Here is a 23,296-nt window from a genome sequence, read left to right as displayed (position 1 = left end):
ATTAACTCTAAACACATGCAAAAGATACCTGAGGCTTTTAAAAACTCCCTGCCTGGTTCATTACTCAAAACCCCCATCATGGGTAAGACTAGTGACCTGACAGATGTCAAGAAGGCCATCATTGACACCCTCAAGCAAGAGGGTAAGACCCAGAAAGAAATTTCTCAACAAATAGGCTGTTCCCAGAGTGCTGTATCAAGGCACCTCAATGGTAAGTCTGTTGGAAGGCAAAAATGTGGCAGAAAACGCTGTACAACGAGAAGAGGTGACCGGACCCTGAGGACGATTGTGGAGAAGGACCGATTCCAGACCTTGGGGAACCTGAGGAAGCAGTGGACTGAGTCTGGTGTGGAAACATCCAGAGCCACCGTGCACAGGCGTGTGCAGGAAATGGGCTACAGGTGCCGCATTCCCCAGGTAAAGCCACTTTTGAACCATAAACAGCGGCAGAAGCGCCTGACCTGGGCTACAGAGAAGCAGCACTGGACTGTTGCTAAGTGGTCCCAAGTACTTTTTTCTGATGAAAGCAAATTTTGCATGTCATTCGGAAATCAAGGTGCCAGAGTCTGGAGGAAGACTGGGGAGAAGGAAATGCCAAAATGCCTGAAGTCCAGTGTCAAGTACCCACAGTCAGTGATGGTGTGGGGTGCCATGTCAGCTGCTGTTGTTGGTCCACTGTGTTTCATCAAGGGCAGGGTCAATGCAGCTAGCTATCAGGAGATTTTGGAGCACTTCATGCTTCCATCGGCTGAAATGCTTTATGGAGATGAAGATTTAATTTTTCAGCACGACCTGGCACCTGCTCACATTGCCAAAACCACTGGTAAATGGTTTACTGACCATGGTATTACTGTGCTCAATTGGCCTGCCAACTCTCCTGACCTGAACCCCATAGAGAATCTGTGGGATATTGTGAAGAGAAAGTTGAGAGACGCAAGACCCAACACTCTGGATGAGCTTAAGGCCGCTATTGAAGCATCCTGGGCCTCCATAACATCTCAGCAGTGTCACAGGCTGATTGTCTCCATGCCACGCCGCATTGAAGCAGTCATTTCTGCCAAAGGATTCCCGACCAAGTATTGAGTGCATAACTGAACATTATTATTTGATGGTTTTTTTGTTTGTTATTAAAAAACACTTTTATTTGATTGGACGGGTGAAATATGCTAATTTATTGAGACAGGTTTTTTGGGTTATCAGGAGTTGTATGCCAAAATCATCAGTATTAAAACAATAAAAGACCTGACAAATTTCAGTTGGTGGATAATGAATCTATAATATATGAAAGTTTAATTGTAATCATTACATTATGGTAAATAATGAAATTTAACACTATATGCTAATTTTTTGAGAAGGACCTGTATATATATATATATATATATATATATATATATATATATATATGTATATCCTAAGTGAATACTATATTTTGAATATTGGATCTAATATGTATGTTTCATTGCAGAACGGTTTTAAGTTGTTTTTAATTGTGTGTAGTATCTTTGGTGTGGAAATAAACTTTTTGCATTTTTGCCTAAATCTTTATGGTGATCCTACTTTTTTTGCATGTACTTTTCTTCTCTAAAACTCATGGCTTTTTCAAGCCATTGTCGCACAGCTCCAATAAAATGGGCTTGGGAACAATGGGGCCGGGATGGAATGGGGCCAGTGCATCACAGCTTTCCTAATTCACGACGAGATGTGATGCACATTTTGCCAGAAATCTTACTCCAGGGGTTACCGTACTTCATTATTGCTTGGACTCCCACTATTGGTAGCTGAGGTCCCACCATGGGTCGCTGGAGTCCCACCATTGGTCGCTGGGGTCTCCATCGGTCATAGGAGTCCCACCATCGGTCACTGGGGTCCCACCATCGCTCGCTGGGGTCTCATCAGTCGTAGGAATCCCACCATCGGTCACTGGAGTCTCCATTGGTCGTAGGAGTCCCACCATCGGTCACTGGGGTCCCACCATCGCTCGCTGGGGCCTCAAAATCGGTCGTAGGAGTGCCACCATCAGTCGCTGGGGTCTCATCGGTCGTAGGTGTCCCACCATCAGTCACTGGGGTCCCACCATCGCTCGCTGGGGCCTCAAAATCGGTCCTAGGAGTGCCACCATCGGTCGCTGGGGTCTCATCATCGGTCGTACGTGTCCCACCATCGGTCACTGGGGTCCCACCATTGCTCGCTGGGGCCTCAAAATCGGTCGTAGGAGTGCCACCATCGGTCGCTGGGGTCTCATCGGTCACTGGGGTCCCACCATCGATCACGGGTCCCATCATTGCTCGCTGGGGTCTCATCAATCGTAGGAGTCCCACCATTGGTTACTGGGGTCCCACCATTGGTCACTGGAGTCCCACCATGGGTCACTGGGGTCCAGCCATCGGTCGCTGGGGTCTCATCATTGGTCTCTGGGGTCTAATTGGTTGCTTGGGTCTCACCATCGGTCCCTTGGGTTTCACCATTGTTTACTGGGGTCCCACTACGAGGCTGAAGTTGGTTTCTTATTCAGAGCTGAAGTTGGCTTCTTATTCGGCAATTTTTTCTTTTCTGTTTTTTATAGGTTTGACAACAAAAAATAAGCATCACAATAATAACATACAATGCAGCGAGGTGCCCTGATGTAAATACACTTAAAAACAGCTACAAAAATTATAAAATTGGCACAAAAATGGGCATCAAAGTGGGCACTGAAGGGCGTTAATGAAAGGGTTAAATGACTTTGGGCCACTGATCTCACACATTGAATACACAGATAGAGATGTCCTGCATTAAACCCAGGTCCCTTCAGCCTGGCCCAAATGGGTTCTGGGCATCAGAATTGGCATCAAGGTTGGAAAACAGCCCATTTTCGCAGATTGAATAAGTGATGTTTTTAAGGGGTTAAATGACTTTTGGCCACTGATATCACACTTAGGCTACTTTCACACTAGCGTTAACTGCATTACGTCTCAAAACGTCTTTTTTCAGAAAAAACGCATCCAGCAAAAGTTTTTGCTGGATGCGTTTTTTTCCCATAGACTTGTATTGGCGACGTATTGCGACGGATTGGCATACGTCGTGTACGTTTTACGACGTATGCGTCGAAATTTGGCGACACGTCGTCTCAAAAAAACGTTGATTGTAACGTTTTTTGTCTCCGCCTAAAAAACGTGTCGCGACGCATCCTGCGGCATACGTCGTTGGCTGCAATGGAAGCCTATGAGCGACGGATGCGTCGGGACACGTCGTACGACGCAATACAGCGCTGCAATACGTTTTTTTTACACTGAGCATGCTCAGAAGCAGAATTTTGTTGCCAATTGGCCAGACACCCCCAAATCTATATAAACCTGGCCTGGGCCTTCAACCCCACATATGCCAGCAAGAAGACAAAGAGAGGAGAAGCCTGCCAGCAAGAGCCCAGCCAGCAACAGGACCCCAGCCAGCCACAAGACCCCAGCCAGCCACAAGACCCCAGCCAGCCACAAGACCCCAGCCAGCCACAAGACCCCAGCCAGCCACAAGATCCCAGCCAGCCACAAGATCCCAGCCAGCCACAAGATCCCAGCCAGCCACAGGAGCCAGCCACAGGACTCCAGCCACCATAGAGCCAGTGTGAGTATTGCAATTTTTGTGTGCATCTGTGTGCCTGTGCATTTGTGTGTGTATGAGGTACTACTGACTACAGCAAGAGCTTAAAACCTGAAGAGAACCTGAGGCCTGCCATCGTCCTGCACCAGCCAGTGCAATGCTAGAGTCCAGATCCACCATGATGCCAGCCACTGTGAAGACATGCAGCTCCAGCCAAAGGATTGTCAGCCTTTTGTATGTGTGTGTGTGTGTATGCGTCTTCTGATTGGCTTCACCTTTCTGCCTTTGTTGTACATATGTGTATTTGCATAAAGCTATGTGCGTGCATGTGTATGTGTGTATTTTTGTACGGCTGTGTGCTTTTGTATCATGTTCCTGCACCTTATTATGCCTTTGCCAATCTTATGCCTGTTCATGTGGGAGGGTATGTGTCAATGTTCAGGATTGCATCAGGATTTGGTCAGGATTTTCCATCAGTGTTTGTACGCCAAAATCAGGAGTGGGTGATAAAAGCAAAAGTGTGCCTGTTTTCCTATTATACTTTCCCTCTTGTTACACTCCTGGTTTTGGCTTACAAATACTGATGGAAAATCCTGACCAAATTCTGATGCGATCCGGAATGTGGACACATACCATGCATGTTTGTGTGCGTCTTGTTGATTGCATGTGCATTTGTCCATGCTTTAATTGGTTAATTGCCTTTTTCTGATGTATTGACTGTATAGTGGTCTGTGCAGCATGTGGTTTAAATGTGCTTTTTTTTTTTTTTTTAAATCTGATGTATTTTTTTAAAAAGTCTAGCGGTCTGCAGCTTGTGGTTTGAATGTGTGAGTGTGGTTTTTCTTTTCTATTTAAAAGTGTTGGTTTTATTTTACTGTTAAAACCATTTGCAGTTGATGTACTTGTATTTAAAATAAAGAGCATGTCAGCTCCTAATTGTGATTTAAAAAAAAAGTGAAAAAAAAAAAGAAAATAATAAAATTTTTGTTAAAAAAATGTCCGTAGTATCATTTCATAAAGGTAAATTTAAAAATGGTACCAATGGTTACACATGCAATACAGAGTTGGTTGAGGGCATTTTTTTTAATAAAGGTTACACTTAAAGGTTTTTTTGGGGAGGTGATTTTTGAAAATAAAATGTGGTAAATATATGTTTACATGGTGGGTTCACATTTAAAAATATTTTTTTGGGAACATGGAAACGAATGGTATACCGTGCACCTGTTTTGGGGTTTTGGTGTTCACATTTAATGAACTTTTCTCACATCATTTTAGCAGGGTGTTTATTAAAACATTACCTAGTTTAGAGGGTGGTCTAACTATAAATCCATTATACTTATTATAGATACACCAGGGACCAGGTCCATATCACCCACCTGTGTTCCATACCAGGACCAGCCCACCAGGCAAGCCCACCAGGACCACAGCCACACATCTTTAACCCCTTCCCGACCTTTGACGCATACGCTGCGTCATGAAAGTCTGTGCCAATCCGACCTGTGACGCAGCGTATGTGTCATGGAGGGATCGCGCTCCTGCAGATCGGGTGAAAGGGTTAACTCCAATTTCACCCGATCTCCAGGAACAGGGGGAGTGGTGCTTCAGCCCAGGGGGGGTGGCTTCACCCCCTCGTGGCTACGATCGCTCTGATTGGCTGTTGAAAGTGAAACTGCCAATCAGAGCGATTTGTAATATTTCACCCAAAAAAACGGTGAAATATTACAATCCAGCCATGGCCGATGCTGCAATATCATCGGCCATGGCTGGAAAACCTAATCTGTCCCCCCCCCACCCCACCGATCGCCCCCCCAGTGCTCCGTTACGTGGTCCGCCCCCCTAAGTCGTCCTGTCCGCTCCTCCGTCCTCCTGTCCGCTCCCCCCGTGCTCCGGTCCCCCCTCCCTGTGCTCCGGTCCCCCCCCCCCGTGATCCGATCACCCCCCCTTAATACTTACCGGGCCTCCCGGTGTCCATCCGGCTTCTGCAAGGGCGCCGCCATCTTCCAAAATGGCGGGCGCATGCGCACTGCGCCCGCCGAATGTGCCGGCTGGCAGATTCGTTTCAGATGTATTTTGATCACTGTGATATAGCTTATCACAGTGATCAAAATAAAAAAAATAGTAAATGACCCCCCTTTATCACCCCCATAGGGACAATAATAAAAATAAATAAAATATTTTTTATTTTTTTTTCTACTATGGTTAGGGTTAGAACTAGGGTTAGAACTAGGGTTAGAACTAGGGTTAGAATTAGGGTTAGAATTAGGGGTAGGGTTAGGGCATGTGCACACAGTGCGGATTTGGCTGCGAATCCGCAGCGGATTGCCGCGGATCCGAAGCAGATTGGCCGCGGATCCGCAGCGGATTGGCCGCGGATCCGCAGCGGATTGGCCGCTGCGAATTCGTAGCAGTTTTCCATCAGGTTTACAGTACCATGTACACCTATGGAAAACCAAATCCGCTGTGCCCATGGTGCGGAAAATACCGCGCGGAAACGCTGTGTTGTATTTTCCGCAGCATGTCAGTTTTGTGCGGATTCCGCAGCGTTTTACACCTGTTCCTCAATAGGAATCCGCAGGTGAAATCCGCACAAAAAAACACTGGAAATCCGCTGTAAATCCGTAGGTAAAATGCAGTGCCTTTTACCTGCGGATTTTTCAAAAATGGTGCGGAAAAATCTCACACGAATCCGCAAAGTGGGCACATAGCCTTAGGGTTAGGGTTGGAATTAGAGTTAGGGTACCGTCTCACAGTGGCACTTTGATCGCTACGACGGTACGATCCGTGACGTTCCAGCGATATCCATACGATATCGCTGTGTCTGACACGCAGCAGCGATCAGGGACCCTGCTGAGAATCGTACATCGTAACAGATCGTTTGGAACTTTCTTTCGTCGCTGGATCTCCCGCTGTCATCGCTGGATCGTTGTGACAGCGATCCAGCGATGCGTTCGCTTGTAACCAGGGTAAACATCGGGTTACTAAGCGCAGGGCCGCGCTTAGTAACCCGATGTTTACCGTGGTTACCAGCGTAAAAGTAAAAAAAAAAAAAAAACGTACATACTCACATTTCGGTGTCCTTCAGGTCCCTTGCCGTCTGCTTCCCGCTCTGACTGTCTGCCGGCCGGAAAGTGAGAGCACAGCACAGCAGTGACGTCACCGCTGCGCTCTGCTCTCACTGTACGGCGGCACTCAGTCAGAGCGGGAAGCAGACGGCAAGGGACCTGAAGGACACCGAAATGTGAGTATGTACGGTTTTTTTTTTTTTACTTTTACGCTGGTAACCACGGTAAACATCGGGTTACTAAGCGCGGCCCTGCGCTTAGTAACCCGATGTTTACCCTGGTTACCCGGGACCTTGGCATCGTTGGTCGCTGGAGAGCGGTCTGTGTGACAGCTCCCCAGCGACCACACAACGACTTTCCAACGATCACGGCCAGGTCGTATCGCTGGTCGTGATCGTTGGTAAATCGTTATGTGAGACGGTACCCTTAGGGTTGGAATTAGGGCTAGGGTTGGAAATAGGGTTAAGATTAGGCCTGTGGTTAGGGTTAAGGATAGGGTTAGGGTTGTGTTGGGGTTACAGTTGTGGGTAGGGTTGGGATTAGGGTTAGGATTAGGGTTAGGGTTGGATTTAGGGTTACGGGTGTGTTGGGGTTAGGGTTGTGGTTAGGGGTGTGTTGGGGTTAGGGTTGTGATTAGGGTTATGGCTACAGTTGGGAATAGGGTTAGGGGTGTGTTGGGGTTAGTGTTGAAGTTAGAATTGAGGGGTTTCCACTGTTTAGGCACATCAGGGGTCTCCAAATGCAACATGGCGCCACCATTGATTCCAGCCAATCTTGCGTTCAAAAAGTCAAATGGTGCGCCCTCCCTTCCAAGCCCCGACGTGCGCCCAAACAGTGGTTTACCCCCACATATGGGATACCAGCGTACTCAGGACAAACTGGGCAACAACTGTTGGGGTCCAATTTCTCCTGTTACCCTTGCAAAAATAAAAAATTACTTGCTAAAACATAATTTTTGAGGAAAGAACAATTATTTTTTATTTTCACGGCTCTACGTTATTAACTTATGTGAAGCACTTGGGGGTTGAAAGTGCTCACCACACATCCAGTTCTTTGGGGGGTCTAGTTTCCAAAATGGGGTCACTTATGGGGTGTTTCTACTGTTTAGGCACATCAGGGGCTCTGCAAATGCAACGTGACGCCCGCAGACCATTCCATCAAAGTCTGCATTTCAAATGTCACTACTTCCCTTCCGAGCCCTGACGTGCGCCCAAACAGTGGTTTACCCCCACATATGAGGTATCAGCGTACTCACAACAAACTGGGCAACAAATATTGGGGTCCAATTTCTCCTGTTACCCTTGTGAAAATAAACAATTGCTTGCTAAAACATCTTTTTTGAGGAAAGAAAAATAATTTCTTATTTTCACGGCTCTGCGTTGTAAACTTCTGTGAAGCACTTGGGGGTTGAACGTGCTCACCACACATCTAGATAAGTTCCTTGGGGGGGTCTAGTTTCCAAAATGGGGTCACTTGTGGGGGGTTTCTACTGTTTAGGCACATCAGGGGCTCTGCAAACGTAACATGATTCCCGCAGACCATTCCATCAAAGTCTGCATTCCAAATCGTCACTACTTCCCTTCCGAGCCCCGGCATGTGCCCAAACAGTGGTTTACCCCCACATATGGGGTATCAGCGTACTCAGGAGAAACTGGACAACAACTTTTGGGGTCAAATTTTTCCTGTTACCCTTGGGAAAATTAAAAAATTCTGGGCTAAAAAAATATTTTTGAGGAAAGAAAACACATTTATTATTTTCACGGCTGTGCGTTATAAACTTCTGTGAAGCACTTGGGGGTTCAAAGTGCTCACCACACATCTAGATTAGTTCCTTGGGAGGTCTAGTTTCCAAAATGGGGTCACTTGTGCGGGAGCTCCAATGTTTAGGCACACAGGGGCTCTCCAAACACGACATGGTGTCCGCTAATGATTGAAGATAATTTTCCATTCAAAAAGCCAAATGGCGTGCCTTCCCTTCCGAGCCCTGCCGTGTGCCCAAACAGTGGTTTACCCCCACATATGGGGTATCATCGTACTCAGGACAAACTGGACAACAACATTTGGGGTCCAATTTCTCCTATTATCCTTGGGAAAATAAAAAACTCCGGGCTAAAAATCATTTTTGAGGAAAGAAAAATAATTTTTTATTTTCATGGCTCTGCGTTATAAACTTCTGTGAAGCACCTGGGGGTTTTAAGTGCTCACTATGCATCTAGATTAGTTCCTTGGGGGGTCTAGTTTCCAAAATGGGGTCACTTGTAGGGGAGCTCCAATGTTTAGGCACACAGGGGCTCTCCAAACGCGACATGGTGTCCACTAACGATTGGAGCTAATTTTCCATTCAAAAAGTCAAATGGCGCGCCTTCCCTTCCGAGCCTTGCCGTGCACCCAAACAGTGGTTTACCCCCACATATGAGGTATCGGCATACTCAGGAGAAATTGCCCAACAAGTTTTATGATCCTTTTTATCCTGTTGCCCATGTGAAAATGAAAAAATTGAGGCTAAAAGAAATTTTGTGTGAAAAAAAAGTACTTTTTCATTTTTACGGATTAATTTGTGAAGCACCTGGGAGTTTAAAGTGCTCACTATGCTTCTAGATAAGTTCCTTGGGGGGTCTAGTTTCCAAAATGGGGTTACTTGTGGGGGAGCTCCAATGTTTAGGCACACGGGGGCTCTCCAAACGCGACATGGTGTCCGCTAAAGATTGGAGCCAATTTTTCATTCAAAAAGTCAAATGGCGCTCCTTCCCTTCCGAGCCCTGCCGTGCGCCCAAACAGGGGATTACCCCCACATATGAGGTATCAGCGTACTCAGGACAAATTGGACAACAACATTCGTGGTCCAGTTTCTCCTTTTACCCTTGGGAAAATAAAAAAATTGTTGCGAAAAGATCATTTTTGTGACTAAAAAGTTAAAGGTTAATTTTTCCCCTCCATGTTGCTTCTGCTGCTGTGAAACACCTGAAGGGTTAATAAACTTCTTGAATGTGGTTTTGAGCACCTTGAGGGGTGCAGTTTTTAGAATGGTGTCACTTTTGGGTATTTTCAGCCATATAGAACCCTCAAACTGACTTCAAATGTGAGGTGGTCCCTAAAAAAAATGGTTTTGTAAATTTTGTTGTAAAAATGAGAAATCACTGGTCAAATTTTAACCCTTATTACTTCCTAGCAAAAAAAAATTTGTTTCCAAAATTGTGCTGATGTAAAGTAGACATGTGGGAAATGTTATTTATTAACTATTTTGTGTCACATAACTCTCTGGTTTAACAGAATAAAAATTCAAAATGTGAAAATTGCAAAATTTTCAAATTTTTCGCCAAATTTCCGTTTTTTTCACAAATAAACTCAGAAATTATCGACCTAAATTTACCACTAACATGAAGCCCAATATGTCACAAAAAAACAATCTCAGAACCGCAAGGATTCGTTGAAGCGTTCCTGAGTTATTACCTCATAAAGGGACACTGGCCAGAATTGCAAAAAATGGCAAGGTCATTAAGGCCAAAATAGGCTGGGTCATGAAGGGGTTAAAAGTAAGTTTTGAAGACCCCAATCTGCTACTTCAATGTGTAGAGCAGATTGCAAGTGTCTTTTAACTTTTACAGAGACACCAGGACCACAGCCACCGGCCTTGCTTCCACAACAATGTCCTCTTCTGACAGCCCTCCTCCACAGCAACAGCGTGCATCGGTAAGTTAACACAAAATTTATTTTAATTTTTTTTTTTTATTTACTTTTTTTTGATCACTACATGCATAAATTATGTTTCAACAGGAAGCTGAATCAGATGAGGAGCTGTCAGAAGGGGGCGAGACGGGTGGAGAGATGCAAGTGGAGGAGGAACCAAGTGTAAGTAGTGGTGAAACAGTTGCTTCGCACAGCACACTGCACCATACACAAAACAGATTACTAAACACAGAAAATATATGCCTACCTAACTGAGAATTTGTTTCCTTTATTTCAGGCTGCTGCTGCTGCCGCTGAAGGTTCTCCCAGACAGTCCCAGAGTCGGCGGACTCGTCGCTGCGGTCGGCCATCAGTGAGGTTTTTTTTTTTGTTGGGAAGGGGATTCTATTGGTACTTTAGTGTTTCAGTGTACTAATTTGTTTGTTTTTCTTTTTTTTTTTTGGCACAGGCTTCACAGCGTGCTCCCGCAGAAGAGGATGATGATGATGACGACATAGACATCGAGAATCTCATCGAGGAGGTTCGCGAGCGGGAGCCGCTGTGGAACATGGCTGACCGCAGGCATGCCGATACCGGTGTCACCCGTCGGCTCTGGGACGAAGTGTGTCGCAACCGGTTTCCAAGGCGGGAGAGCCTTCATCCTCAGCAGCTGAGCAAACTAGGTAAGTATTCACTTTCCAGTGATGTTTTGAGCTGACTGTAATGTATTGCATTTACCAATTTTTTTTTTTTCTTTTGATTCTTGTCTTCACAGTTGGAAAGGTTAGGAAGCGGTGGCGGTCACTGAGGGATCGCTTTAAGAGGGAATTCAACGCGGAGATGCAGGCCCCGAGTGGCTCTGCAGGAAGGAGGAGGAGCAAATACAAATATGGCCAGGCCCTCTCCTTCCTGAGGCGAACCATGCTGAGCAGAGTGTAAGTATTCTACAGCCCACTAATAACCATGTTAACCTGTCTACTTAGTTTGCTTTCAGTCAGGGCTTTTTCATTCCAATGTATTAATTTCTTTTGTTTTTTCTTTCACAGCACCTTCTCCAGCCACCGGGCGCCTGCATCTTCCTCTGCGCCCTCTGGAGCGATCCCTCCTGAGTCCGCCACTGAGGGCCACGTCGGTAGGCCCCACACCACTGTCCCCTCCTCTGACCCCTCTGACCCCTCTGTCCCCTCCACTTCATCCGCCCCAAGCAGTGGAGCATTATTGCAGGCTTCATTGCTCGCATCTGATGCTGAACAGTTAGCGTTCCCTTTACCCCACCCCTCTGATCCTGCCACCTCGAGACCACCATTAGGTTTGTGGCGTCAGCGACAGAGGGGTCAGGAAAGGAGCTATGCTCCTGAATTCTTACACCTGAATGCATCCTTCCAAGGCTCTTTCAAAATTTTGGGAGAGCAAGTGACTGCTGGTTTCAACATGGTGCAATCCCGCATCAGTGAAACAAGCCAGGAAACCAGCAGTCGCTTGGATAGGCTGCATTCAGCTGTAAGTCCCAATCTGGCCAATATTTTTTTTCAATCCATGCTCAGGAGCATGGAGAAGCTTTCTTTTGAGCAACAGATGCGGGTAATGAATACCTGCCATAATGCTCTACTGCAGGCCGTCAATGACCCCCAATCTACCCACACACCTCCCCACACCTCCACTCCAATTCCACCCCAGGCCCCATTTCCACACCATGCCCAACCCCAGGCCCCATTTCCACACCATACCCCCCATTACCAAACCCAGCCCCAATACCCACACCAGCACCATTACCAAACCCAGACCCAATCCCCACACCAGCACCATTACCAAACCCAGCCACAAACCCCACGCCAGCCCCATTACCCAACCCAGTCCCACTACCCTACCCAGTCACAATACCCAACCCAGTCCCCACAACCATCCCGGCCCCCAGACCAAATTCCTTCCCCAATGTTTTCTTTACCCAGCTTTTCTCTTCCCCCTACCCCAACACCACCCCCCTCTGGTCAGCCTCTTGGTTTTCCCCCCCCTTCCACTGCACCCCAAACAAGTAGGGTTTCCCCACCTATCGACGTGGTCCAACCTTCCTGCCCCTCCTCCCCTCGTATCTCCACCCCACACTTTGAAGACTTGTAAAGTGTTAATGTAAATATTATTTTAAAAAATGTGCAAATTTTCCACAAAAAAAAATTGGAAAATAAATATCTATTTTTTTGGCAAAAAAAAAAATTATTTAAAAAAAAAAAGAGTTCAAATAAAATTTTCTCTGATTTAAATTCTATTCTTTGTGTGTGTGTGGATTTATTAAGGTAATATAATAAAAAAGGTTTAATAAAAACAAACACCAGACATGTGAAAGGTATAACATAATGGTTTTACTAGCAAGAAAACCACGTTTTTGGGCCTTTTTTTTTTTTTTTTGTTTTGGTAGAAACACATTTTTTACATAAACTAAACACATGGGAAACAGGTTACACAATCATGTCTTGCCACGGGATCCGCCCGACAGGTGAGACAAAATAATCTGCAAACTGGTCCCTCATCCTTGTAACAGAACCTGTAGAGTGAACCGAGCTGCTGCGGTAGTCCCACAAGGTTGTCTCCAATTCTTCGTCATCCAAGGAAACGGGCTCCTTTGAAAGAACAAAGTTGTGGAGCACCACACAGGCTTTAACTACCTCGTCTATAGTTGTTTTCAGTTTGATAGCCGTCAGCAGAACTCGCCACTTCGCCGTCAATATGCCAAAGGAACACTCCACTACTCTTCGTGCTCTAGTAAGCCAGTAATTAAAGACCCGCTTGGTACGGTTTAAGTTCCGGCTACTGTACGGTTTCAGTAGGTGCGGCGACAGTTGAAAGGCTTCATCACCTACAAAAACATATTCCATGGCTGGGTCATTTGTTCCTGGCAGTGGTCTGGCTGGCGGGAAATCGTAGGTCTCTCCATAAAGGCAACGACCCATTGGAGAGTTTTTAAGAACTTGCGAATCGTTGGACCGTCCATACGCTCCGATGTCCACGGCAAGGAACCTGCAGTTGGCATCTGCAATAGCCATAAGGACGATGGAGAAATACTTCTTATAATTATAATACTCCGATCCTGTTCCTGCCGGTTTCGCAATCCTTATATGTTTCCCGTCAACTGCACCCACACAATTAGGGAAATTGCAAATTTGCTGAAACTCTTCAGCACTTCGCAACCAGATTTCCATGGATGGTTGGGGGATATACTCTGGTTGCAAAGTGGTCCAAACAGCCTGACATGTGTCCTTCACTATTCCAGAGATAGTGGAAATGCCCAGCCTGAACTGATAATGGAGCGTAGTCATAGATTCACCCGTAGCTAGGAAACTTTAAAAAAAAAAAAAAAAAAAAAAAAAGTTAGAAAAAATTGCACAGACCAACAAGTTTCAATATGGCACTGTTAATTTTTTTTTAAGGACGGGACACACAATAAAACCAGCATGAAACCGGTGTAAAAAAACAGTGGAATGTCTGCCAAGAAAACCAAAATTACATGCTGCAGAAAATAGTGCGCAGTATGCCAGCGCAGTATTGTCTGCAGCGTGTAATATAACATTAAAAATGACCAATGACAGGAAAAAAACAGTTGCATGTCATCAAACCCCCCCAAAAAAACACTGCAGAAAATGCAACGCAATATTTCAGCGCAGTATTTTCTGCATTCTGTTATCTAACATTCAATAGCAGCAATGACATTTAAATAAAGCAGTGGAATGGCCGCCAAGAAAACCAAAATTACATGCTGCAGAAAATAGTGCGCAATATGTCAGCGCAGTATTGTCTGCAGCATGTAATATAACATTAAATATGAGCAATGACATAAAAAAAAGAGGCTTACCGCAGGGTCACCATCAGCCGCTCCGCCGGTGTGATGGCAAGCCTCATCCTTGTGTCCTGTCTTCGGATGACATCCTCCATTTTTGCAAGCAAAAAAATCAAAATGTTCCATCCTCATCCGCACGTAGTTGTGGAATTTGTGTGGATTGTGCCGCAACTCCAGGTACAGAGTGGACTGGACACCCCGGGTCATCCGTAGTTCATTAATCGGATGAATCCACAGTCGCCTTCGTCTCCGTTGCTGCAGAAGCATCCTACGCCTTTCCGCTGCCGCCTCCTTCTCCCGCACTATGATATCCAGGCGATTTGTCTCAAAGATAACGTCGGTAACCAAACTAGCAATCCTCCCAAGAACACCTTCCATCGCTGCCACAAAACTAAAACCCACAAAGATGGGCTGTAAAAACAGTAACTATATAGTTTTCCATATTTTCCAGTAGCCAATCAAATTTGGGAGCCTCCCATTTTAAAAACGGATCCGTCGGAAAAACGGATACAACGGATGGTAAAACGTATGCAACGTATGCAACGCATCCAGTATTTTTGACGGAAACGTTTAGCGGATTTGCGACGGATCTGTCGAAATGCTGGATGCGTGGCATACGTTTGTCACCGTTTTTCAATTTTTTGACGCATCCGTTTTTTCGGCAAAAAAACGGATTTGCGACGTAATGCAGTTAACGCTAGTGTGAAAGTACCCTAAGGCTTCTTTCACACTTCCGTCGGTACGGGGCCGTCGCTAAGTGTCGGCACGACGTACCGACGCACGTTGTGAAAATTCGGCACAACGTGGGCAGCGGTTGCAGTTTTTCAACGCTTCCGCTGCCCATTCTAAAGTCCGGGGAATTGCCGAATAAGAAACTGAACAAATAAGAAACCGAACAAATAAGAAACCAACTTCAGCCTGGTGGTCCCACTCTGGTCTGAGTATGGAAGTGTTTGTGATCCAGCTCTCTGCACCCACTCCGTCACATCTGGGGGCACTGCGGCCATCACACCGGCCCCTCACAGCCCGACAAGCCCCCTGCGGCCATCACACCGGCCCCTCACAGCCCCCTGCGGCCATCACACCGGCCCCTCACAGCCCCCTGCGGCCACCCCTAAGTCTCGGCGGTGTGAGAGCACTGGAACAGCTCACCGCACTCTTCCATGACACCCTTCAGTGCCACTTCTTATGCCTATTTTTGTGCCACTTTTACGCTTTGAAGTAGCTTTTCACGCCCGGCGCTGCTGTGTATTTTGCTATTGTGACTTCTTATGTTTGTTATTAAATCTGGGAAAAACAAAAAACACAATTTTGCAGATAAGAAACTTCAGAATGAACTGCCGGCCCGCCCAGAGGTGACAGAAGCCGGCGGGACACACCGCGACCAATCTAGAGCGAACCTCCAGAGGGCGCTGCGTCTCGCCGCCAGCACAGCCGGAAGTGGGCGTGGTCATCTGATCGCATGTCCGCCAAGTCCAGCTGTTGTTATGGTAACCGATAAACTGCCCCGGAGAGGATGGAGGACGCGCTGGAGCTCGGTGAGGCCCGGAGATCCACGGTAAGAGTCGACCTCCAAACTGCGCCCGTCTTCATCACCCCCGCTAACTGCCGCCTTGTCACTCTCCCAGGGAATAAAGATGGGGCGCCGAGCCCGGGCATCCCAAGATGTCCAGCCCGAGGAGAGCGACAGTGCCCGGGTCTCGTCATCTAGAGAGGTGAGCGGCAGCAGCGGGCATGGACCCCAAAGCGCGTCCTCCCCCCTCCTTTCACCGGGACCCCAGAGAGCGTCCCCCCTCCTTTCATCAGGACCCCAGAGAGCGTCCCCCCTCCTTTCATCAGGACCCCAGAGAGCGTCCCCCCTCCTTTCATCAGGACCCCAGAGAGCGTCCCCCCTCTTTTCACTGGGACCCCAGAGAGCGTTCTCCCCCCTCACCAGGACCCCAGAGCATGTTTCTCCCCCCACTCTCCTTTCGCCGGGACCCCAGAACGTGTCCCCCACCTCAAATGATGGGACCCTGGAGCATGTCTTTTCCCCAGGACCTCAGAGGGTGTCGCCAACCCCCCCTTCCTTGAGACCCCAGAGCGTGTCGCTCCCCCCCTTCCCTGGGACCCCAGAGTGTGTCTCCCCCACCTCTTTTACCAGGACCTCAGAGCAAGTTTACCCCCCTCGCATTTTGCCGGAACCCCAGAGCGTGTGTGTCCCCCCTCCCTCTCTTTTCATGGGACCCCAGAGCTTATCCTTTCTCCTCACTGGAACCCCAGAGTGGGTCTCCTGCTCTTTTCACCGACACCCCAAGGCACGTCCCCCACCGGGACCCCGGAGTGCGTCGTCCCCTTCCCCCCCCCGCCACCGGGACCCTGGAGCGTACCGTCCCTCCACCACCGGGACCCCGGAGCGCGTTGTCGTCCCCCCCCCCCCACGGGACCCCAGAGTGCACTGTCCCCTCCCCCCATGGAACCCTGGATTGCTTTGTCCCCTCCATCAGGACGCCAGAGCGCGCCGTCCCCACCACCACCTTGTACGCCGGAGCACGTTGTCCCCTCCCCCCACCGGGACCCCAAAGTGCGTCATCCCCTTCCCCCACCACTGGGACCCCGAAGCGCGTTATCCCCTCCTACCCCCCACCGGGACATCGAAGTGTGTATTCCCCCTCCCTTTCACTGGGATCCCAGAGCGTGTGTTCCCCCGCCCTCCTCACCGGGACTCTAGTGCGTGTCCCCCTTCCCTAACAGGAGTGCATCCTCCCTCACCTTGTTGGGACCCCAAGACACATGTGCAGCACCCTGTGTGGGTGGACTGTGCCGGACCCCGGAGCGCGTTGTCCCCACCCCAACCGGGACCCCGGAGCGTGTCGTCCCCTTACCCCACCCCCCGGACCTGGAAGCTTGTTTTCCCCATTCCTTTTACTGGGACCCCAGAGCATGTCCTCCCCCGCCCTCCTCACCGGGACTCCATAGCGTGTTCGCCTTCCCTCACAGGAGTGCGTCCTCCCTCACCTTGTTGGGACCCCAGGACACATGTGCAGCACCCTGTGTGGGTGGGGTGTGACGTTATATGGAAGGATAAATTATATCGATGGCGTCTTATAAGCTCAGGCAATATATGATCACATAACCCATTATGCACCGCCCCGTTCTGCTTCTCATTATTTTTATTTTTTTTTTAGCAGGGACCTCCAAAGCCACTGCGACAAGGGGGCTGGGCCGACGAGTCGTCGGGGACGTCAAAGTGAGTGGCTGCTTGTAATCTGCCCTTACAATTGTACTGACATCGGCCGCGTGTTGCTGGCGTGTGCCACCGCTGTGTGGGCGATCTGCCGCCCATGTTGTACAGCCGCTGAGGTTTGATCAGTTTTCTCTGCTCTGTAGATTGGGGAAGCGCGGCGCTGAGGATGTGGAGGAGTAAGTTCTAACATCTGTGTCTGTCCATCATACTTGTGCCGGTTGTGTGTGATTGCACTGCCGGCTGTGTGTGAGTGCACTGCCCACTCTGGTGTGTGTGTGTGTCTGCGCCGGACATTGAAGAATCCGCACTTCTTACAATGTGATTGTTTTTCGTCTGCAGCAGTCGCCTGAGGCAGAGAAGTCTGGATGATTCCGATGAAGGTGGAGGTGAGTGGGTGCATTATTGAGGGTAGGTGGTGGAGGTGAAAGGGCGCAGAGTCGGGAGTGGGTGGTGGAGGTGAAAGGGCGCAGAGTCGGGAGTGGGTGGTGGAGCTGAGAGGGTGCAGAGTTTGGCATGGGTAGTGGAGGTGGGAGAGCGCACAGTCTGGAGTGGGTGGTGGAGGTGAGAGGGCGCAGGACCGAGGTTGGAGGGTGCAGGATCGGTTGGTGGAGATGAAAGGTCGATTGTGGGTGGTGGAGGTGAGAGGGTGCATGATTGGGTGGTGGAGGTGAGAGGTCGAAGGTGGGCGGCAGAAGTGGGAGGGTGCAGAGTTGGGCGTGGGTACTGGAGATGAGGTTGGGATGGTTGCTGGAGAAGGGATGACACAGAGTTGGGGTGGGTGGTGGAGGTGAGAGGGTGCAGGATCGTGTGGTGGAGGTGAGAGGTCTTGGGTGGGTGGCGGAGGTGGGAGGGTGCAGAGTTGAAGGCGAGTGATGGGGATGAGAAGTTGGGGGTGGGTGTGGACATGGCAGGGGGTAGAGTCGGGTGGAGACGAGAGGGCGCAGGATTGGGGGTGTGTGGAAAAGGAGTAATTATTGCCCTTCTCTTCCCAGACATCCCTGTGATCCCAGATTTAGAGGACGTGCAGGAGGAGGATTTAGCCCTTCAGGTGGCATCGCCCCCCAGGTGAGCAGCTGCAGCTCCCATCCCCCAGTGACTTTGGGCTTGCTCATCCATTTTGTTTTGCAGTGTTCAGGTGAATCGAGTGATGACGTATCGAGACCTGGACAATGACCTGATGAGACATGCAGCCTTCCAGATCCTGGTGAGAGCCCTGCTTATATCCACACCACCCCCGATACATCTGGTATTATATCCTTAGCTCAGCCACAGATGGGCCATGAAGTCCTCCATATTAATGTTTGGGTGAAAACCACATTGTCAGCGTAGAATCATAGTGATGAGCTCCGCCGTTTCCAGCGGCTTACCTGCTCTTAATCATGGCATCAAATAGTCACTTAAAAAACAGGCTGAAATACTCACACGAACATGTAAGGTGCGCCCCCTGGGGACGGAGCAAGGTAATCAAGATTCATAAAACGTGAGCTGTTGTGAATTTGGTTTCTGGGCTCCCCCGGTGGTTTCTGGTGGTACTGCACTTGTGTGCTTCATCTCCTCTGTTCACCTGTTTTCCATCTGGATGTGGGAGTTTTCTATTTAGCCTTGCTCCTCAGTCATTTCTATGCCGGCCAACAATGTTACCAGAAGCCTTTCTGTTGCATGTTCCTGCTCCTAGACAACTATCAGCTAAGTTGGACTTGTTGTCCTAAGTTTGTTTTGCATTTTTGTTCCAGTTCTCTGTGATTGTTTATTTCTGAGGCTGGAAGCTCTTGTGAGCTGAAATTGCCACTCTGGTGTCATGAGTTGATATTAGAGTCTTAAAGTAATTTCAGGATGGTATTTTGAAAGGGTTTTCAGCTGACCGTGAAGTTCCCTTTTCTGTCTTCCTGCTATCTAGTAAGCGGACCTCAATTTGCTAAACCTATCTTCATACTTTGTATGTCAATTTCCTCTAAAATCACCGCCAATATATGTGGGGGCTACTGTCTGCCTTTTGGGGAAAATTTCTCTAGAGGTAAGCCAGGTCTGTATTTTCCTCTGCTAGGGTCAGTCAGTTCTCCGGCTGGCGCTGGGCGTCTAGGGATAAAACGTAGGCACGCTACCCGGCCACTGTTAGTTGTGCAGTAGGTTTAGCTCATGGTCAGCTCGAGTTCCCATCTTCCAAGAGCTAGTCCTTTTGTATGCTTTACTACATTCTCTTGCCATTGAGAACCATGACAGTGAGCGCTTGTACGATGTATGGGATATACTGTATCTCATCCGGTTTGGAATGAGTGAGGAGTAAACCCGCCTCCATGATCAATAATGTTGCATCCCGTCTGTGCACCCACTCCTGCCGCTCAGAGGTCTGCTTTCTAAATTGACTATCTGGACTCTTGTCAGTCACTGGCGCTGCCGTTCCCCCTCCTCACCATGTGTGCGTCCTGCACAGAAGTGTTAGTCTGCACCTCTTCTTACCGACTACTGATATGGCGAGATGTTACGGTGCGCAGATTCTCACCGGGTTCCGTTCTAATCACTGTTTGGCTTAGGGTGCCCACTTTTTGCACACGGATGTTTCCCGCAGCGAGGCAGAACCTCTTTTGTAACCATCTTGTTGTGTGACAGGTATGAGTGCTAAAAAATCCTTTAGAAAATTTGCGGTGATTTAGGCGCTCTTTGTGTAACCACTTCAGAATGGAGGAAAGTATTTGATCTTCAAATAAGACTCCCAGAAATGTCGGACTGATCAGTGTTACTTTCGGGGCTGCTTGTTAACTTTTCACCACTTTTGGATTTTGATTATTCGTTTTTTCCGAGTTCTTTTTGTGCCGTTTTTTTGTGAATCTTCTGTGGTGATTGGTCATTATTGAGTCTGCACTGCAGAGCCCGGTTCTGATTCCCTTGGGGGTTTAATCTGCTGTGTATGTGCTCAGATCGCAGTCTCACTTCACAACTGCGAGGTCCTATCCCAATTTATAGTAGGTGTAATAATAATATTAATAATAGCAAATACCTCCAATTAGAAATGTAGTGTAGTTCTTCTGATTCACTGCCACTTAGCCCAATGTGAAGGCATTGCAGTAGCTTAGCTAACCATGGTTACAACCAGTCATATAGTGACAATAAAGCAGATTGTATTTCCTGTGTCTTGGCTAAGGATCCATTTGGGGATTTTCATTGCGTGGTCCGTGCCCAGGATTAGGCCCATCTATACCCAGAGAGCTGGCTCACTTCTGCTTCTTGGCCACTATATACGGTACATAGGATAAAGGCCGCACCATGATTTACCAAGAATGATTACTCCAGAACATACTGATGGGGAATTTAGATTGTGAGCCCCATCGGGGACAGCGATGATAATGTGTGCAAACTGTAAAGCGCTGCTGAATATGTTAGCGCTATATAAAAATAAAGATTATTATTAAAAATAAAGACTACTAACATTGAAACTGCATCACTGCCATAGATAATGGGGGGGGAAGCGCTACATAATGTATAATAATAATAATAATAATCATCTTTATTTTTATATAGCGCTAACATATTCCGCAGCGCTTTACAGTTTGCACACATTATCATCGCTGTCCCCGTTGGGGCTCACAATCTAAATTCCCTATCAGTATGTCTTTGGAATGTGGGAGGAAACCGGAGTACCCGGAGGAAACCCACGCAAATACGGAGAGAACATACAAACTCTTTGCAGATGTTGTCCTGGGTTGGATTACAACCCAGGACCCCAGCGCTGCAAGGCTGCAGTGCTAACCACTGAGCCACCGTGCTGCCCTATATGAATGAATAAATGTATAAATGAAATATTGATCTGCAAAATTGCTATGAAAAATACTGTAAAAAAAAAAGAAGGTACTTGGTTCATAAATTGGCCAATATATGTGAGCCCAACTGCCACGTCAAGGCGTCCTTCAAAAGTTGGGTCCCTGTCCTTATATGTCACCACTCCTGTGCAAAAAAGCCTACAATTTATGGGTCAGGAATGGACCAGCTAACTACCTAAAATCTCCCGTGGCTGATGGGAGGGGGAGTGCACGGTTTTTGGTTGGCACCTGTTCACACTAGTTTGAATGTGCTGGTCTCTATTTCCATTATATACATGCCCCATGATACGTACAAGCAGTAACCCCCTTCCCCATACATGAAGTGACATGGAGTTCTCGTTTCCCTCTGGATAGACTGAGAGGAGCCTATGTGAAGGGCACACGGGGGGCATGCGTGGGTAAGCAGTCGCTGGTGATTTACCCCTAACAACTTCTGTTTTCCTAGGATGAAGACATTGACCTCAAGCTCCTGACCAAAGTTTTGTCTCCGGAAGTGGACGTGCGGGAGGTGAGTGCCCTGAGGGGGCTTCAGTGGACGATGCACACTGTGTGGTAACCTGGTTCTCCTCTGCAGGATGATGCCCGCTGGGATTGGGATTTGCTGTACACTGAGGTGTCTTCAGAACTGCTGACAGAATGGGACCTGGGTAAGGCAGAGAGGGAGGACAGTCTGCCTGCCTGACAATGCTAATAAACTTCTTACCCTCACAATCAGTGCAACATCATTCACTCTAGTGCACCCAGCCACCAGGGGGCGACTTTCTGCGTAACCCTGAGACTAGCAGACCCATATCCAGATGTCCATCCGCGGCTCCATGGCATTTCAATGTCCTGTTTTCTAGACATTGGTGAGAAGAGGTCGGACCCCAGCGGTCAGCAGGTTTTCACCTTTCTTGCGGGATATGTCAGTGTACAATCTCAGGAATAACTATTATATAGTGAGTCGACCTTATTACCGGGAGTCGGGATCTTTTCGTCTACATCTTGCTTTCTTGGTAATTTCATGGTTGTCAATGACGAGCATCGTCCATGTGATCATTAATAATTGTACAGGACATGCACACGTGGACACAATCACCCCAGCGGTGACTGAAACAACCAGACATTGACACCAGGACGACGTAAACTTCCTGAATGTCAATAACGAAGATCAGACTTTCTTGTTTGTTTTTTTTAAATTTTGGTTCAACAGAAAAAAAAACATTGCTGCATCGGCCACTGCTACCTCGGCCACTGTGGCCACTTTATTTCTGCATCTGTGGTTCCCATTCATATTATCTGTCTCCTTGGTTTGTCATCAGTTTTCCTCTTGTGGCCGCACCCATCTACAGTCCCATATACCTTACATTTCTAAATAGTATATGCCGCTGTAGTAACAGGCCCATCCAGCTGCCGGAGACGTGTTATAGCCTTTACTTTTATCATGTTTGTCTATAATGTTCTTTGTAATCTCCTAAGACAGCTCTCTCCTCAACTTTCTATACTCCATGTTCATTGTTGTGCCCAGCATGATACCAAACAGCACAATGACTACTTTTCACCCATAGTCACTGACAAAATTGTTGACTCCTGTGGTGATAATTACAAGTTGCACCTCCGTGTAACATGTCTCTATGGTCATATGATTTTCAATCTTCTCTAGGAATAGCCGCATTTTTGTCTAGGGCATTTTCATTATTTTGTCTTTTTTTCTGTTGAACCACAATTCAAAATCAATTCCTGAGTCTCTTATTATTCAGTAAATTAACTTTGAAAATTAGTTTTGTCTGATTCAAGTTATTTCAGTGGGGTTTTCTTACTTTATCAGAGGGTACCAATGACTTTAACCATGTGTGTAAAGTGTAGGTACATGTATGGGCTACACACCCCTTTTACAATCCAAGGTTTTTGTTATGCTGAAGAATCCTCTCAAAACTTTTTCCACCTGTAATCTCGTCCATAACACGTTTCATAATTCCATCCCCCTTCACTGAAGCCCCAGTTCCTTCCCCTGCAAACAGCCCCAATGTGCAATGCTGCCCGCACCTTGCCTCACTGTGGGGATGGTGATCTGGTGATGCAGCGTTGGCTTCACATTTTTTAAATTATGACCAAAAAGTTCTCCCTTGGTCTCATCAGACAAAAC

The 23,296-nt window shown here is 47.6% G+C and overlaps 1 protein-coding gene across 2 annotated transcripts; it reads left to right on the top strand.

Annotated features, from left to right (window-relative positions):
• The first annotated feature begins 15,525 nt into the window (after positions 1-15,525).
• IFT43 (intraflagellar transport 43) lies at positions 15,526-22,930 on the top strand. 2 transcript variants are annotated; one of them, XM_077267542.1, is made up of 9 exons: positions 15,526-15,688; positions 15,759-15,845; positions 17,301-17,359; positions 17,500-17,532; positions 17,696-17,742; positions 18,349-18,421; positions 18,485-18,560; positions 21,617-21,679; positions 21,746-22,930. In XM_077267542.1, exons 1-9 carry the CDS (start codon positions 15,647-15,649, stop codon positions 21,851-21,853), a joined length of 588 nt encoding a protein of 195 aa, XP_077123657.1. In that variant the 5' UTR covers positions 15,526-15,646; the 3' UTR covers positions 21,854-22,930. The 2 variants fall into 2 exon arrangements, with proteins under 2 accessions (XP_077123657.1, XP_077123656.1); XM_077267541.1 differs by having other exon boundaries at positions 15,532-15,688; positions 17,298-17,359.
• Positions 22,931-23,296: the final 366 nt, after the last annotated feature.

Source organism: Ranitomeya variabilis, chromosome 1, assembly GCF_051348905.1.
Source record: "Ranitomeya variabilis isolate aRanVar5 chromosome 1, aRanVar5.hap1, whole genome shotgun sequence".
Lineage (NCBI taxonomy): Eukaryota > Metazoa > Chordata > Amphibia > Anura > Dendrobatidae > Ranitomeya > Ranitomeya variabilis.
The sequence above is the reverse complement of the archived record's forward strand: the minus strand, read 5'-3'. Positions and strand labels throughout refer to the sequence as shown.

Coding starts and splice junctions, on each gene's coding strand:
- IFT43 (XM_077267541.1), top strand. CDS start 15,647: ATGGAGGACGCGCTGGAGCTCGGTGAGGCCCGGAGATCCACG. Junction 15,846..17,297: donor GGGTCTCGTCATCTAGAGAG/GTGAGCGGCAGC, acceptor TTTTTTTTTTAG/CAGGGACCTCCAAAGCCACT. Junction 18,561..21,616: donor ATGCAGCCTTCCAGATCCTG/GTGAGAGCCCTG, acceptor CTGTTTTCCTAG/GATGAAGACATTGACCTCAA.